This window comes from Rutidosis leptorrhynchoides, chromosome 3 (genome assembly GCF_046630445.1).
Source record: "Rutidosis leptorrhynchoides isolate AG116_Rl617_1_P2 chromosome 3, CSIRO_AGI_Rlap_v1, whole genome shotgun sequence".
Lineage (NCBI taxonomy): Eukaryota > Viridiplantae > Streptophyta > Magnoliopsida > Asterales > Asteraceae > Rutidosis > Rutidosis leptorrhynchoides.
In genome coordinates, this window is record NC_092335.1 from 672,506,677 (window position 1) to 672,524,011 (window position 17,335).

At 33.0% G+C, this 17,335-nt stretch overlaps 1 protein-coding gene across 1 annotated transcript; it reads left to right on the forward strand.

The window, feature by feature from the left end:
- The first annotated feature begins 5,232 nt into the window (after positions 1-5,232).
- Positions 5,233-8,620, forward strand: LOC139899369 (protein TRANSPORT INHIBITOR RESPONSE 1-like). The gene is made up of 4 exons (XM_071882198.1): positions 5,233-5,881; positions 6,482-6,974; positions 7,641-8,439; positions 8,527-8,620. Exons 1-3 carry the CDS (start codon positions 5,427-5,429, stop codon positions 8,436-8,438), a joined length of 1,746 nt encoding a protein of 581 aa, XP_071738299.1. The 5' UTR covers positions 5,233-5,426; the 3' UTR covers position 8,439; positions 8,527-8,620.
- Positions 8,621-17,335: the final 8,715 nt, after the last annotated feature.

The following is a 17,335-nucleotide window of genomic DNA, read 5'->3' on the forward strand; positions in this document are numbered from 1 at the left end:
GCCGCTTTTTCTAAATCACGAAGTCCAATATTCGGATATATTGAGTCAAAATAATTTCTTAACCCATTGCGTAAAATAGCATTTGGGTTCCCCGCAATATATGCGTCAAAGTAAACACATCGTAACTTATGGATTTCCCAATGTGATATCCCCCATCTTTCGAACGAAAGCCTTTTATAAACCAAGGCATTCTTGGAACGTTCTTCGAATGTCTTACAAACTGATCTCGCCTTAAATAGTTGTGCCGAAGAATTCTGACCGACTCTAGACAAGATTTCATCAATCATGTCTCCGGGTAGGTCTCTTAAAATATTGGGTTGTCTATCCATTTTGTGTTTTTATACTGTAAAATAGACAAGAGTTAGATTCATAAAAAAAATACTTATTAATACAAGCAATTTTTACATATATCATAAAGCATAAGCACACTATATTACTTATATTACACCACACGAATACAACTATCTTATTCCGACTCGCTTGTTTCTTCTTCTTCAGTTTTGGTTCGTTTTGCCAAGTTTCTAGGGATATATGATGTTCCCCTAATACGATCCGTCGTTATCCACATTGGTTTAGAAAAACCTGGTGGTTTAGAGGTTCCCGGGTCATTGTTACAACTTAAGGACTTCGGGGGTTGACGATACATATAAAGTTCCTCGGGGTTGGAATTAGATTTCTCTATTTTTATGCCATTTCCCTTATTATTTTCTTTTGCCTTTTTAAATTCAGTTGGGGTAATTTCTATAACATCATCGGAATTCTCGTCGGAATCCGATTCATCGGAGAATTGGTAATCCTCCCAATATTTTGCTTCCTTGGCGGAAACACCATTGACCATAATTAACCTTGGTCGGTTGGTTGAGGATTTTCTTTTACTTAACCGTTTTATTATTTCCCCCCACCGGTTCTATTTCTTCATCCGGTTCCGATTCTTCTTCCGGTTCCGATTCTTCTTCCGGTTCCGACTCTTCTTCCGGTTCCTCTTCGGGAACTTGTGAATCAGTCCACGAATCATTCCAATTTACATTTGACTCTTCATTATTATTAGGTGAGTCAATGAGACTTGTTCTAGAGGTAGACATCTATCACATTATATCAAACGCGTTAAGAGATTAATATATCACATAATATTCACATGTTAAAAATATATAGTTTCCAACAAAATTTGTTAAGCAATCATTTTTCAAGTAAACACGGTCGAAGTCCAGACTCACTAATGCATCCTAACAAACTAGATAAGACACACTAATGCAAAATTCTGGTTCTCTAAGACCAACGCTCTGATACCAACTGAAATGTCCCGTTCTTATTGATTAAAAACGTTCCATATTAATTGATTTCGTTGCGAGGTTTTGACCTCTATATGAGACGTTTTTCAAAGACTGCATTCATTTTAAAACAAACCATAACCTTTATTTCATCAATAAAGGTTTAAAAAGCTTTACGTAGATTATCAAATAATGATAATCTAAAATATCCTGTTTACACACGACCATTACATAATGGTTTACAATACAAATATGTTACAACAAAATAAGTTTCTTGAATGCAGTTTTTACACAATATCATACAAGCATGGACTCCAAATCTCGTCCTTATTTAAGTATGCGACAGCGGAAGCTCTTAATAATCATCTGAGAATAAACATGCTTAAAACGTCAACAAAAATGTTGGTGAGTTATAGGTTTAACCTATATATATCAAATCATAATAATAGACCACAAGATTTCATATTTCAATACACATCCCATACATAGAGATAAAAATCATTCATATGGTGAACACCTGGTAACCGACATTAACAAGATGCATATATAAGAATATCCCCATCATTCCGGGACACCCTTCGGATATGATATAAATTTCGAAGTACTAAAGCATCCGGTACTTTGGATGGGGTTTGTTAGGCCCAATAGATCTATCTTTAGGATTCGCGTCAATTAGGGTGTCTGTTCCCTAATTCTTAGATTACCAGACTTAATAAAAAGGGGCATATTCGATTTCGATAATTCAACCATAGAATGTAGTTTCACGTACTTGTGTCTATTTTGTAAATCATTTATAAAACCTGCATGTATTCTCATCCCAAAAATATTAGATTTTAAAAGTGGGACTATAACTCACTTTCACAGATTTTTACTTCGTCGGGAAGTAAGACTTGGCCACTGGTTGATTCACGAACCTATAACAATATATACATATATATCAAAGTATGTTCAAAATATATTTACAACACTTTTAATATATTTTGATGTTTTAAGTTTATTAAGTCAGCTGTCCTCGTTAGTAACCTACAACTAGTTGTCCACAGTTAGATATACAGAAATAAATCGATAAATATTATCTTGAATCAATCCACGGCCCAGTGTATACGTATCTCAGTATTGATCACAACTCAAACTATACATATTTTGGAATCAACCTCAACCCTGTATAGCTAACTCCAACATTCACATATAGAGTGTCTATGGTTGTTCCGAAATATATATAGATGTGTCGATATGATAGGTCGAAACATTGTATACGTGTCTATGGTATCTCAAGATTACATAATATACAATACAAGTTGATTAAGTTATGGTTGGAATAGATTTGTTACCAATTTTCACGTAGCTAAAATAAGAAAAATTATCCAATCTTGTTTTACCCATAACTTCTTCATTTTAAATCCGTTTTGAGTGAATCAAATTGTTATGGTTTCATATCGAACTCTATTTTATGAATATAAACAGAAAAAGTATAGGTTTATAGTCGAAAAAATAAGTTACAAGTCGTTTTTGTAAAGGTAGTCATTTCAGTCGAAAGAACGACGTCTAGATGACCATTTTAGAAAACATACTTCCACTTTGAGTTTAACCATAATTTTTGGATATAGTTTCATGTTCATAATAAAAATCATTTTCTCAGAATAACAAATTTTAAATCAAAGTTTATCATAGTTTTTAATTAACTAACCCAAAACAGCCCGCGGTGTTACTACGACGGCGTAAATCCGGTTTTACGGTGTTTTTCGTGTTTCCAGGTTTTAAATCATTAAGTTAGCATATCATATAGATATAGAACATGTGTTTAGTTAATTTTAAAAGTCAAGTTAGAAGGATTAACTTTTGTTTACGAACAAGTTTAGAATTAACTAAACTATGTTCTAGTGATTACGAGTTTAAACCTTCGAATAAGATAGTTTTATATATATGAATCGAATGATGTTATGAACATCATTACTACCTCAAGTTTAGTAGGTAAACCTACTGGAAGTGACAAGAAATGATCTAGCTTCAAAGGATCTTGGATGGCTTGAAAGTTCTTGAAGTAGGATCATGACACAAAAACAAGTTCAAGTAAGATTTTTACTCGAATTAAGATAGTTTATAGTTATTGAAATTGAATCAAAGTTTGAATATGAATATTACCTTGAATAAGAAAGATAACCTACTGTATATAACAAAGGTTTCTTGATCTTAGATGATTACTTGGAATGGATTAGAAAGCTTGGAAGTAAATTAGTAAACTTGAAGGGATTTTTGAAGTGTTCTTGAAGTGTTCTTCCTATGATGATTATAGCTTGATTCTTGAAGTGATTTTTGATGAAGATGATGTTTAACTACTGGAAAAATACGTTCATAATAGTGTGTGTGTGTTGAGAGAGAATTAGAAAGAGAATTGGAAGTGAAATGGAGTGAATGATGAGTGGTAATTGGTGAGTGGTGAGTGGGGTTAAAAGGAGTTCTAGTTAGTTGACTAGCTCATGTTAGAAGTTAAAATTGATTAGTCATACATGACATAATCAAGAGTGGAATCCCATGCTAGTTCCTATTGGTATATACCCATAGTAAGTACGTTTTGAAGCTGTGTATAATACGGGTAAGAATACGACTAGAATTCTTGATGAAAGAAAAGAATGGGAAAGTAACTGTAACCATTTTCGTTAAGTATGAGTGTTTTGATATATGTCTTGAAGTCTTCCAAAAGTATTTTAATACATCTAAATACACTGCATGTATATACATTTTAACTGAGTCGTTAAGTCATCGTTAGTCGTTACATGTAAGTGTTGTTTTGAAACCTTTAAGTTAACGATCTCAATTAATGTTGTTAACCCATTGTTTATTATATCTAATGAGATGTTAAATTATTATATTATCATGATATTATGATATATTAATATACCTTAATATGATATATATACATTTAAATGTCGTTACAACGATAATCGTTACATACATGTCTCGTTTCGAAATCCTTAAGTTAGTAGTCTTGTTTATATGTATATAACTCATTGTTAATATACTTATGGAGATACTTACTTATCATAATCTCATGTTAACCATATGTATATCCATATATATATATCGTCATGTCGTTTTTACAAGTTTTAACGTTCGTGAATCGCCGGTCAACTTGGGTGGTCAATTGTCTATATGAAACATATTTCAATTAATCAAGTCTTAACAAGTTTGATTGCTTAACATGTTGGAACCATTTAATCATGTAAATATCAATCTCAATTAATATATATAAACATGGAAAAATTCGGGTCACTACAAGCTGCACCATTATCATCATCATGGTGAGATTTAAAATTCATAATTTGCAAATGCATCTTGTACATTAAATCTTTGTAGTGTTGGTTTGGTAGTTCTTCATCAATAAAAGTGAAGACTTTACATTTTCTTTGTTTATCCTGCAGCAAAATCGAATTAGAACAAAACCAAAGAAAAAAAATTTAGGTCAAAATTAAGACTTACATGAGTTGGGCAACTTATGAATCTTCTTGCTGGATTTGCTTCGGTCTACGAAATTCTTTCGTATAATCGATGTCCACAATGACAGAATTCAACATTTGGGGTTTGATTTGTTGTGATGTTCCTGGAAGAGGATGAAAAAGACGCCATAATTTAGGGATTTAGGGATTTAGGGATTTAGGGCAAAATTGATTTGGGGTAATTGGTTGAAAAGGGAGGGGGAAATCAGTTATATAATGTAAAATAAATAAAATTAATTCATTATTTAATGCCACGTCATCAAGTTCAACCGGCAACCTGAAGTAAAAGGTAACTACTACATACAATAAGGCAAAATGTAAAGTTCAATACACACCATAGGAAGTTTGAAAGTAGGATGCATACAATAGAATTTGTGTGAAAGTTGGATGCATTTTTATATACTTTTCACTTTAATCTATATCTATCTACCAAAGACACACACATATACGACAAATTAACATCTTCTCTCTCTCTCTCTCTCTCTCTCATCTTCAAACTTCACAAAAAAACCTAAAAATAATATAACAACTTTTGATCTGAAAAACTAGTTATAATGCTGTGATTCCTCTTCAGATCTAAATCTATTTCACTCAACACATACACACATCGATTGCTGATACTTATCGCCAGCGTATTTAACCTCCGGTCAACTTTTCCGGCGAAATGAAGCGCACGTTTCCCGAAGAAGTACTCGAACACGTATTCTCGTTCCTAAATACACAACACGATCGTAACACAGTCTCGTTAGTGAGTAAATCGTGGTACGAAATGGAACGGTGGTGTAGAAAAAGAGTATTTATTGGAAACTGTTACGCAGTAAACCCTAGGGTTTTGATTCAAAGGTTTCCGGAAGTGAAATCGATTGAATTGAAAGGGAAACCGCATTTTGCGGATTTTAATTTGGTGCCGGAAGGTTGGGGCGGGTATGTGTATGATTGGATTGTTGAAATGGTTAGGGTTTATCCGTTGTTAGAAGAAATTAAATTGAAAAGAATGGTGGTTAGTGATGAATGTTTGGAGATGATTGGGAAAGGGTTTAGAAATTTTAGGGTTTTGAGTTTGGTGTCCTGTGAAGGATTTAGTACTGATGGACTTGCTGCTATTGCTGCTAATTGCAGGTTTGATCACATTATATAAATTTAAATTGTTTCTGTTTTTATTGTTGTTTGATTTTGCTATGTATTACTTTGAATTTGTTTAGCTATAAAGGAGCTAGTTTGATTTTTGGTTAACATATTAGAGAAAGTTTAAACTTTGAAAATTGAAGGAGTGAAAGTTCTTGTCTTTAACATTGTTCATTGATCTTAGACTTATTTTCGAAAACTTTGAATATGACACTCCATTTCGGGTGGGAGGAATGAGTGTATGTTCCAACGACAAATTTATAATTTTTATCAGTTTTAATGTAATCTTCCTTTATCTTGTGGTGATTTGGATTGTTTTGATTATTTGCCTTGTTTAGAGAGTGTAGTATTTTCAAGTAATAATTGTGTTTATTATCATATGCTTTTGAAATGTAAGTTGCCAATTATACTGTTGAATTTATGTACTTGCTTTGGCAACATAAATTAGTTTTAGTTTTTTAAGAAGTTACAACTAGTTTTGAATGGTAGTGATTTTCTTGATTTCCCACCTTTATCTTTTCTTACACATTAGTATTGATTGTATTTTCTGCAATGTTTCACTTAATTTGGATGTTCATTGTTTTTTATTTTCAGAAATTTGAGAGTACTGGATTTAAGAGAGTGTGAAGTTGAGGATCTAAGTGGATATTGGATGAGTCACTTCCCTGATTCTTTTACCTCATTGGAATGTCTTAACATGGCTTGTTTGACTTCCGAGGTTAGTTTCTCAGCCCTTGAGCGTTTAGTTGCCCGGTCACCCAATTTGAAGACTCTTAGGCTCAATCGCGCCGTCCCTCTGGAGAAACTTTCCACACTCTTAAATCTGGCCCCACAGCTAGTTGAATTTGGTACGGGTGCCTACTCTGCTGATATCCGCTCAGATGTGTATTCAAGTTTAGCACAGGCTTTTTCAGGCTGCAAGGATCTAAAAGACTTATCGGGTTTCTGGGATGTGGTTCCGTCTTATCTTCCAGCCTTTTATTATGCGTGTTCTCGTCTCACTTCTCTAAACCTGAGTTATGCAACAGCAAAATCTCCAGATCTTACCAAGATTGTTAGTCAGTGTCATAATTTGCAGCGTCTATTGGTAAATTTTAATGCATATCTTGTCTTATATTTCAATCCTCTGTCGTACGTATTAACTCACTCATATATCAGTGATATCTGGTTCTTTCTTAATTGGAATGTCTCTGCACTTTAGGAAATCTTTACTGTTTTGCAGTTAGGCATGTCTAACTATCTGAATAAGACTATGATCAATGAAATAACTATATGATCGATCTTTTTATCTGCGTTAAAACTCACTAGATATTAAGAGTAAGTACTTGTTAATATAGTGTTGGCATGTATAAAGAGAACATGGCACAAGAATTCGATCTGATTGCTTGAGTATATAATGGCTATCAGACACACAAATCCACACACTACTGTTGTGGGACACCCAATATGTTACTGTATGCACTCAATTGGTTTGTCGTAATCAAGTTGAGGTGGCAAAATCAACTTTATTGTACTTTTTATTTATAGAACCCGTTTAAGTGGCCGACTTATTAGTAAATGGGTGAAAATTGACACCTTTATATATTTGAGTGAACTAATTGTAGCCAATAGATTTTCATTCAAGGATTTGAGGTTGTCAATTACGTTGATACAAGTCGTATCATCATGGTACTGATTTCATGCAGAATGACTGCAGAATATTTTTTTTCCTTTATTTGTTGCCATCCACATTAATAAAATACTTAAACTGCAGGTACTGGATTTCATTGAGGACAGTGGCCTTAAAGCCGTTGCTATGTCGTGTAAGAACCTAAGAGAATTGAGAGTGTTTCCTTCTGACCCGTTTGTTGCCGATGCAAATGTACACTTAACAGAAGAAGGCCTTGTCTCAGTTTCAAACGGTTGCCCGAAACTTCAATCCGTTCTATATTTTTGTAGACGAATGTCAAATTCCGCACTAATTTCGATTGCTAAAAACCGTCCTAATCTGACATGCTTTCGGTTATGCATTTTAGAACCCCGAGCACCTGATTATCTAACATTTGAACCCCTCGATATCGGATTCGGATCTATAGTCGAAAACTGCAAAGATCTTAAACGCCTTTCAATGTCGGGTCTCCTCACAGATCGTGTATTTGAGTACATAGGAATTCACGCTAAGAAACTCGATATGCTTTCTATAGCCTTTGCTGGTGATAGTGATTTAGGATTGCATCATGTCTTATCGGGTTGTGAAAGTTTAAATAAATTAGAGATTCGAGATTGCCCGTTTGGTGACATGGCACTTTTGGCCAATGCTTCCAAGTTGGAGACAATGCGATCCCTTTGGATGTCTTCGTGTCTTGTTACCTTTGAAGCATGTAAATTACTTGGACAGAAAATGCCTCATCTTAACGTTGAAGTTATAGATGAACGTGAAAACGTAGACTCGATACCCGAAAGCTTTCCGGTTGAGAAGCTTTATATTTATCGTACAGTTGCGGGTGAAAGGTCTGACATGCCGAATTTTGTACGTACAATGGGTAAAGATGACATGTACAATCTTTCATGAGGTACACACACTACATTATACGTTTATTTCTATGTTTATTAGGTCCTATAAATGTTAATTGACCTTTGATTTGGCTTTCGGTACGTAGGTTTGAATAAAGAGTTTATGCTCAGTCGAAATGCCTTAGTTGGTTATGTCGTCCTCCAGGTGCGTGTGGTCTATAAGCTGTAGAATGTAATTTGATTTCTCTAAAATAAAGATTTTATTTTTTTGTAACATGATATTGTTAGGGATCAATTATGTCACATTTGTTGCCCAAAAATTCTTGTAATATTGTTTCTTGATTTATCTTGCCTTTTCTTGAAATGGCAAATGAATTGATTTTGATTTATACTTATGATGCAGTCTTTTTCTTTGTTATGGGTATGTCATGTGGTGTTCTTGATTGTATATTCACACATACAAGTTATTTAGGGCTTTGAAAGCTCGATGTTATCTTGAGCCGAGCTCATATGAGCTCAATTCGATATGCAGATCAAGCTTCGTTTTTCAAGTTCGAGCTCGATAAAAGCTTGAATTGTTTGTAACCCTACTTGATAGGGGTTGTGTTGGTTGTATACTTGTATATTGAGAGAGCGTGTCATACGAGTGAGTGTGTATATGTGCATTATCGCACATTCATACATGGTAGGTTCCATTCATAGCAAAGGTCATGTTGGTGTGCTTTGGACGATTAGTCAACCAAGGTATATGCAAGTATAATTGGCATGTGATCAATTAAATACGGAGTACAATCTAAAAAAAAGTAAACGAATTATGTTTTCTTTGTTCATGTTACTCGGGCAGTACGAGTATTTTTTTTTACTTGTATGAACACGGTCTGATAGGATTATTATCTTATGATTGTTTCTACTCATGGAGTGTTCCACTCTGAGTGGAGAAATGATTGGGTTTTGTTGTTGTTGATTGTTTCTGATACTTTCCCTAGAATCTAATGTTAGCGAGGTCTGAACCTTATACTTTTTTTGTAAGGATTTTAGAACGTTAATCACTAAAACTAGTTAAATGATCATTGAAATCACGGGTTTGTTTAAGAAAATCATATAAAATACATCTATTGTATGCGTCATAGATGTATAAAATACATTCTTACAAAATATAAAAAGGGGGAAATAGTTGCAATCACCTACACAGAAGTTCAGAACCCCACTCGTTGGATCAACATCTTATCCTTGATCTCAGACTCCATAACTTCATAACCCATTCGTCATAGATCCTCTTTTAATTCTTCAATAGTAAATAGTAAATAATAATTAAAACACAATTGTATGCGTGATGGGTTTGTTAAAACACTATCTTCGATAGTAAATAGTAAATAGTAATTAAAACACTATCTTGTGAGAGCTCGCGGTGTACCAAGTCGATTCCGCCGTCCATCACCGACGAGCCAAGGACATGGACACCCCTTCAGCTTCGATTTCAATGTCCTTTCCCACCGTTGCAACGACGACGGTGGTTTCAACTTTTTTTTTCTTTTTTAAATTTTCCTTTTTCTTATTGGTCCAAAACTAAAATCAACTCTGAAATGGACACCGAAATAGACACCGAACGACACCCAACTTTAATCAATTTCAAGGTCCATTTTCGACCTTAAAATGGACATCGAAAAATGGACACGGACACCTTATGCTCTTTCTTAAATAAAAGGAAATATTGAATGAAAAGTAAGAAGAAAAAGGTATGAGAACGGAGAGAATAAAAGGAAAGGTGTGTAAATGGATAATGTAATCAACTACAAACCAAAAACTTTATGTTTGAATTGAATGATGATATCACACCTTTTTATATCTTTTTTATTTTTTTTTCTCATGATTCAACACATGCATTTCATTCTTCATCATGCCATCTTCAGTTTTTGTTTGATTATGATTGCCACACCACATTCTGCAATTTCACTGGTTCAGATTTTACGTTGGAGTAGATGCTCATTGAAAGTCACTTCTCTGGATAAATAACCTTATACTACTTTTCTTTTACTTATGATGACAGACAATGATTTTTTGTTAATTTATTATTTTACTTTTTTAAAGAAAGTTCTCTTACTTTCAAAATAAGTATAATATAATCTTTGTTTCGAGATCTATAACCATCACAATTGACATAGAGATTGGTGTCTTAGTATCCTCGTTCGTGAGGTATCATGTTCAAATTTCACTAGCAACACATCTTGCGGTCGGGAAGAGTTGGAGATAACTTAGAACAAGAATAATCACATTCGTTTATCCGTTTTTACTGAGGATTAATTAACACTTTTAACTCAAATGGTAATACTGAAACCCAAATTTATGTCAAAATCTTAGTAAATCTAAGACCACAGTTGTTGACTTGGGCTCTATAAACCAAGAGTAAGACCAGTTCCTTATGTTGAACCTATTTGGTTACTACAAAAGTAAAACCCTTCATTTTTTTCAATAAAAAATAGTTAAAACCTTCCACTTTATCAATAAAAACTGCTCCAAACCTTCAAATCGACCACACTATATGGTCCAACAACAAACACTACACGTTTACTGAAATAAAAACTACTCTCAAGTCTTAACCACAAACGTCTAGTTGCACATTTTTACCATCGCAAAAACCTAATCTTAGATTTGGTTCCTGCCAGCCACTGCTCCTGAGTTTGTATCGCTACAATATAAGAGGAAATTTCATTGATTAAGGGAATCGATCACAACCCGTTTTCCGTTATACCAAATAACTAAAACCAAATATTATAATTATATTATTATTTATTATATAATATATAAACCATACTAAAAGGGGTGAGATTTTTTAATTTTTACCATCTCACCCCTGTGAACAGTAGCACTCTCTGTTTTGTTCAAAGGGGTATTTTGGTCATTTTATATTTCTTATTTTTTTCCCCAAAAAAACTTTTTTTTATTATGTTTTTACCTACTTTTTTACATTTTCTTTTTACCCCTTCCTTTTTCATTGCTTTATTTTCTATACGTTTAATTAACTGACACTTAACCTTATTTTTTAACTTTAAATTAACTTACCGTTAACCAACCAAAACCACACCGAAACGAAGTTATTGTTTTTATAACTTTTGTTCATTTCCTTTTTTATTCTTCTTCTTTCATCTTCTTTTTTCATTCTTTTATTTTTTTAAACGTTTAATTAACCGACCGTTAACCATTTTTAAACATTCAATTAACCAACTGTTAACCGATTAAAACCACCCCACAACGAAGTGCGGGTTTTCTATCCTCGTTAGTAATCAAATCTTATATCAACTCATTTAAGAGGAACAATTACTTGCAATTTTGCTTCATATCCTACATCTTAAATACTTTCTTCAACTGTTTATAGATTTTACAGTCATACATTGCTACAAACACCAATGAGTTTCAGTGGTCCTGATTAAGCATGTCTTGTGATTTAAAACTGACTAAATTGAATTGTCTATATCTTGAATAGTAGTTGATGATGACGAACAAACACTTCGAATCGAAATAAAGTAAACATTTGATTATAAAACACTCTTTCCCAATTACCCACACAGACACATACAACTTATGAAACATGCCTTCTAAAACATAAAGAAACTAAAAAAACAAAACAGTCAACTGAATATTATTAGAATTATAAGGCGTGTTTTTAATTAGATAATAAGTTTGAGCTGATTTAGTTTTTATCAGTTAACACGTTGAAGATAAAAATATATACAAATTTTTTGTTGACGGACGATATCGACATAAAATGATCTCTTTGTCACTCACACACACGTTTGAAGAAAACCCAATTTGCGACGCATTCATAAGAAAGAAAAGTTGAACATGGACTATCTATAATATGTGTGTGGTGTAGTGACCCGAACTTTTCCATGTTTATATATATTAATTGAGATTGATATTTACATGATTAAACGTTTCCAACATGTTAAGCAATCAAACTTGTTAAGACTTGATTAATTGAAATAGGTTTCATATAGACAATTGACTACCCAAGTTGACCGGTGATTCACGAACGTTAAAACTTGTAAAAACTATATGATGACATTTATATGGTTATATATATAGTTAACATGATATTATGATAAGTAAACATATCATTAAGTATATTAACAATGAACTACATATGTAAAAACAAGACTACTAACTTAATGATTTTTAAACGAGACATATATGTAACGATTATCGTTGTAACGACATTTAAATGTATATATATCATATTAAGATATATTAATATATCATAATATCATGATAATATAATAATTTAACATCTCATTAGATATAATAAACAATGGGTTAACAACATTAATTGAGATCGTTAACTTAAAGGTTTCAAAACAACACTTACATGTAACGACTAACGATGACTTAACGACTCTGTTAAAATGTATATACATGTAGTGTATTTAGATGTATTAAAATACTTTTGGAAGACTTCAAGACATATATCGAAACACTCATACTTAACGAAAATGGTTACAGTTACTTTCCCATTCTTTTCTTTCATCAAGAATTCTAGTCGTATTCTTACCCGTATTATACACAGCTTCAAAACGTACTTACTATGGGTATATACTAATAGGAACTAGCATGGGATTCCACTCTTGATTATGTCATGTATGACTAATCAATTTTAACTTCTACCATGAGCTAGTCAACTAACTAGAACTCCTTTTAACCCCACTCACCACTCACCAATTAACACTCATCATTCACTCCATTTCACTTCCAAATCTCTTTCTAATTCTCTCTCAACACACCCACACTATTATGAACGTATTTTTCCAGTAGTTAATCATCATCTTCATCAAAAATCACTTCAAGAATCAAGCTATAATCATCATAGGAAGAACACTTCAAGAATACTTCAAAAATCCCTTCAAGTTTACTAATTTACTTCCAAGCTTTCTAATCCATTCCAAGTAATCATCTAAGATCAAGAAACCTTTGTTATATACAGTAGGTTATCTTTCTTATTCAAGGTAATATTCATATTCAAACTTTGATTCAATTTCTATAACTATAAACTATCTTAATTCGAGCAAAAATCTTACTTGAACTTGTTTTTGTGTCATGATCCTACTTCAAGAACTTTCAAGTCATCCAAGATCCTTTGAAGCTAGATCATTTCTTGTCACTTCCAGTAGGTTTACCTACTAAACTTGAGGTAGTAATGATGTTCATAACATCATTCGATTCATATATATAAAACTATCTTATTCGAAGGTTTAAACTCGTAATCACTAGAACATAGTTTAGTTAATTCTAAACTTGTTCGCAAACAAAAGTTAATCCTTCTAACTTGACTTTTAAAATTAACTAAACACATGTTCTATATCTATATGATATGCTAACTTAATGATTTAAAACCTGGAAACACGAAAAACACCGTAAAACCGGATTTACGCCGTCGTAGTAACACCGCGGGCTGTTTTGGGTTAGTTAATTAAAAACTATGATAAACTTTGATTTAAAAGTTGTTATTCTGAGAAAATGATTTTTATTATGAACATGAAACTATATCCAAAAATTATGGTTAAACTCAAAGTGGAAGTATGTTTTCTAAAATGGTCATCTAGACGTCGTTCTTTCGACTGAAATGACTACCTTTACAAAAACGACTTGTAACTTATTTTTCCGACTATAAACCTATACTTTTTCTGTGTAGATTCATAAAATAACGTTCAATATGAAACCATAGCAATTTGATTCATTCAAAACGGATTTAAAATGAAGAAGTTATGGGTAAAACAAGATTGGATAATTTTTCTCATTTTAGCTACGTGAAAATTGGTAACAAATCTATTCCAACCATAACTTAATCAACTTGTATTGTATATTATGTAATCTTGAGATACCATAGACACGTATACAATGTTTCGACCTATCATGTCGACACATCTATATATATTTCGGAACAACCATAGACACTCTATATGTGAATGTTGGAGTTAGCTATACAGGGTTGAGGTTGATTCCAAAATATATATAGTTTGAGTTGTGATCAATACTGAGATACGTATACACTGGGTCGTGGATTGATTCAAGATAATATTTATTGATTTATTTCTGTACATCTAACTGTGGACAACTAGTTGTAGGTTACTAACGAGGACAGCTGACTTAATAAACTTAAAACATCAAAATATATTAAAAGTGTTGTAAATATATTTTGAACATACTTTAATATATATGTATATATTGTTATAGGTTCGTGAATCAACAGTGGCCAAGTCTTACTTCTCGACGAAGTAAAAATCTGTGAAAGTGAGTTATAGTCCCACTTTTAAAATCTAATATTTTTGGGATGAGAATACATGCAGGTTTTATAAATGATTTACAAAATAGACACAAGTACGTGAAACTACATTCTATGGTTGAATTATCGAAATCGAATATGCCCCTTGTTATTAAGTCTGGTAATCTAAGAATTAGGGAACAGACACCCTAATTGACGCGAATCCTAAAGATAGATCTATAGGGCTTAACAAACCCCATCCAAAGTACCGGATGCTTTAGTACTTCGAAATTTATATCATATCCGAAGGGTGTCCCGGAATGATGGGGATATTCTTATATATGCATCTTGTTAATGTCGGTTACCAGGTGTTCACCATATGAATGATTTTTATCTCTATGTATGGGATGTGTATTGAAATATGAAATCTTGTGGTCTATTATTATGATTTGATATATATAGGTTAAACCTATAACTCACCAACATTTTTGTTGACGTTTTAAGCATGTTTATTCTCAGGTGATTATTAAGAGCTTCCGCTGTTGCATACTTAAATAAGGACAAGATTTGGAGTCCATGCTTGTATGATATTGTGTAAAAAAACTGCATTCAAGAAACTTATTTTTTTGTAACATATTTGTATTGTAAACCATTATGTAATGGTCGTGTGTAAACAGGATATTTTAGATTATCATTATTTGATAATCTACGTAAAGCTTTTTAAACCTTTATTGATGAAATAAAGGTTATGGTTTGTTTAAAAATGAATGCAGTCTTTGAAAAATGTCTCATATAGAGGTCAAAACCTCGCAACGAAATCAATTAATATGGAACGTTTTTAATCAATAAGAACGGGACATTTCAGTTGGTATCCGAGCGATGGTCTTAGAGAACCAGAATTTTGCATTAGTGTGTCTTATCTAGTTTGTTAGGATGCATTAGTGAGTCTGGACTTCGACCGTGTTTACTTGAAAAATGATTGCTTAACAAATTTTGTTGGAAACTATATATTTTTAACATGTGAATATTATGTGATATATTAATCTCTTAACGCGTTTGATATTATGTGATAGATGTCTACCTCTAGAACAAGTCTCATTGACTCACCTAATAATAATGAAGAGTCAAATGTAAATTGGAATGATTCGTGGACTGATTCACAAGTTCCCGAAGAGGAACCGGAAGAAGAGTCGGAACCAGAAGAAGAATCGGAATCGGAAGAAGAATCGGAACCGGATGAAGAAATAGAACCGGTGGGGGAAATAATAAAACGGTTAAGTAAAAGAAAATCCTCAACCAACCGACCAAGGTTAATTATGGTCAATGGTGTTTCCACTAAGGAAGCAAAATATTGGGAGGATTACCAATTCTCCGATGAATCGGATTCCGACGAGAATTCCGATGATGTTATAGAAATTACCCCAACTGAATTTAAAAAGGCAAAAGAAAATAATAAGGGAAAGGGCATAAAAATAGAGAAATCTAATTCCAACCCCGATGAACTTTATATGTATCGTCAACCCCCGAAGTCCTTAAGTTGTAACAATGACCCGGGAACCTCTAAACCACCAGGTTTTTCTAAACCAATGTGGAAAATAACGGCTCGTATTAGGGGAACATCATATATCCCTAGAAACTTGGGAAAACGAACCAAAACCAAAGAAGAAGAAACAAGCGAGTCGGAATAAGATAGTTGTATTCGTGTGGTGTAATATATGTAATATAGTGTGCTTATGCTTTATGATATATGTAAAAATTGCTTGTATTAATAAGTATTTTTTTTATGAATCTAACTCTTGTCTATTTTACAGTATAAAAACACAAAATGGATAGACAACCCAATATTTTAAGAGACCTACCCGGAGACATGATTGATGAAATCTTGTCTAGAGTCGGTCAGAATTCCTCGGCACAACTATTTAAGGCGAGATCAGTTTGTAAGACATTCGAAGAACGTTCCAAGAATGATTTGGTTTATAAAAGGCTTTCGTTCGGAAGATGGGGGATATCACATTGGGAAATCCATAAGTTACGATGTGTTTACTTTGACGCATATATTGCGGGGAACCCAAATGCTATTTTACGCAACGGGTTAAGAAATTATTTTGACTCAGTATATCCAAATATAGGACTTCGTGATTTAGAAAAAGCGGCTAACATGCAACATAAAGAAGCATGTTATGCTTACGGGTTAGTAATGTTCGCTTCTCACCAAAGTGAGAACAAGAACATCGGGCTACAACTATTAAACAAAACGTTCCCTCAAGTGACGGAGTCGGTAATTGGGGTAAGAAATGAGGTTTTTAGGTTATTACGAGACTGTTGGTCATTACGTAACCCTCGTCCCTTTGACGACGTTACAACACGCTGTCTTATCAACGGCCATAACGGTTATGTTCCACAAGACCAAGGATGGGAAGTAATCCTAGTAAAACCAGAATGCATGACTTGTTTCTGGACGTATGAATTACGTGTCTTTATTACCTTTGCTGAACGACTTGTGTACTAGCTAGAATTATCTTCACAACCATCTTGTATCAAATTTATTGTGTGCTATATTTCATGCTATATGTAAAATAAGCGGTATTGTAAGTTTGTAAAATATTGTGTAAAAGTTTGAACGCGAAATATTATTACAATCAGTTTTTCATATAGAATTGTAGTAGTTGAATTGTATATTAGCTACTAAGTATGAACTTAAC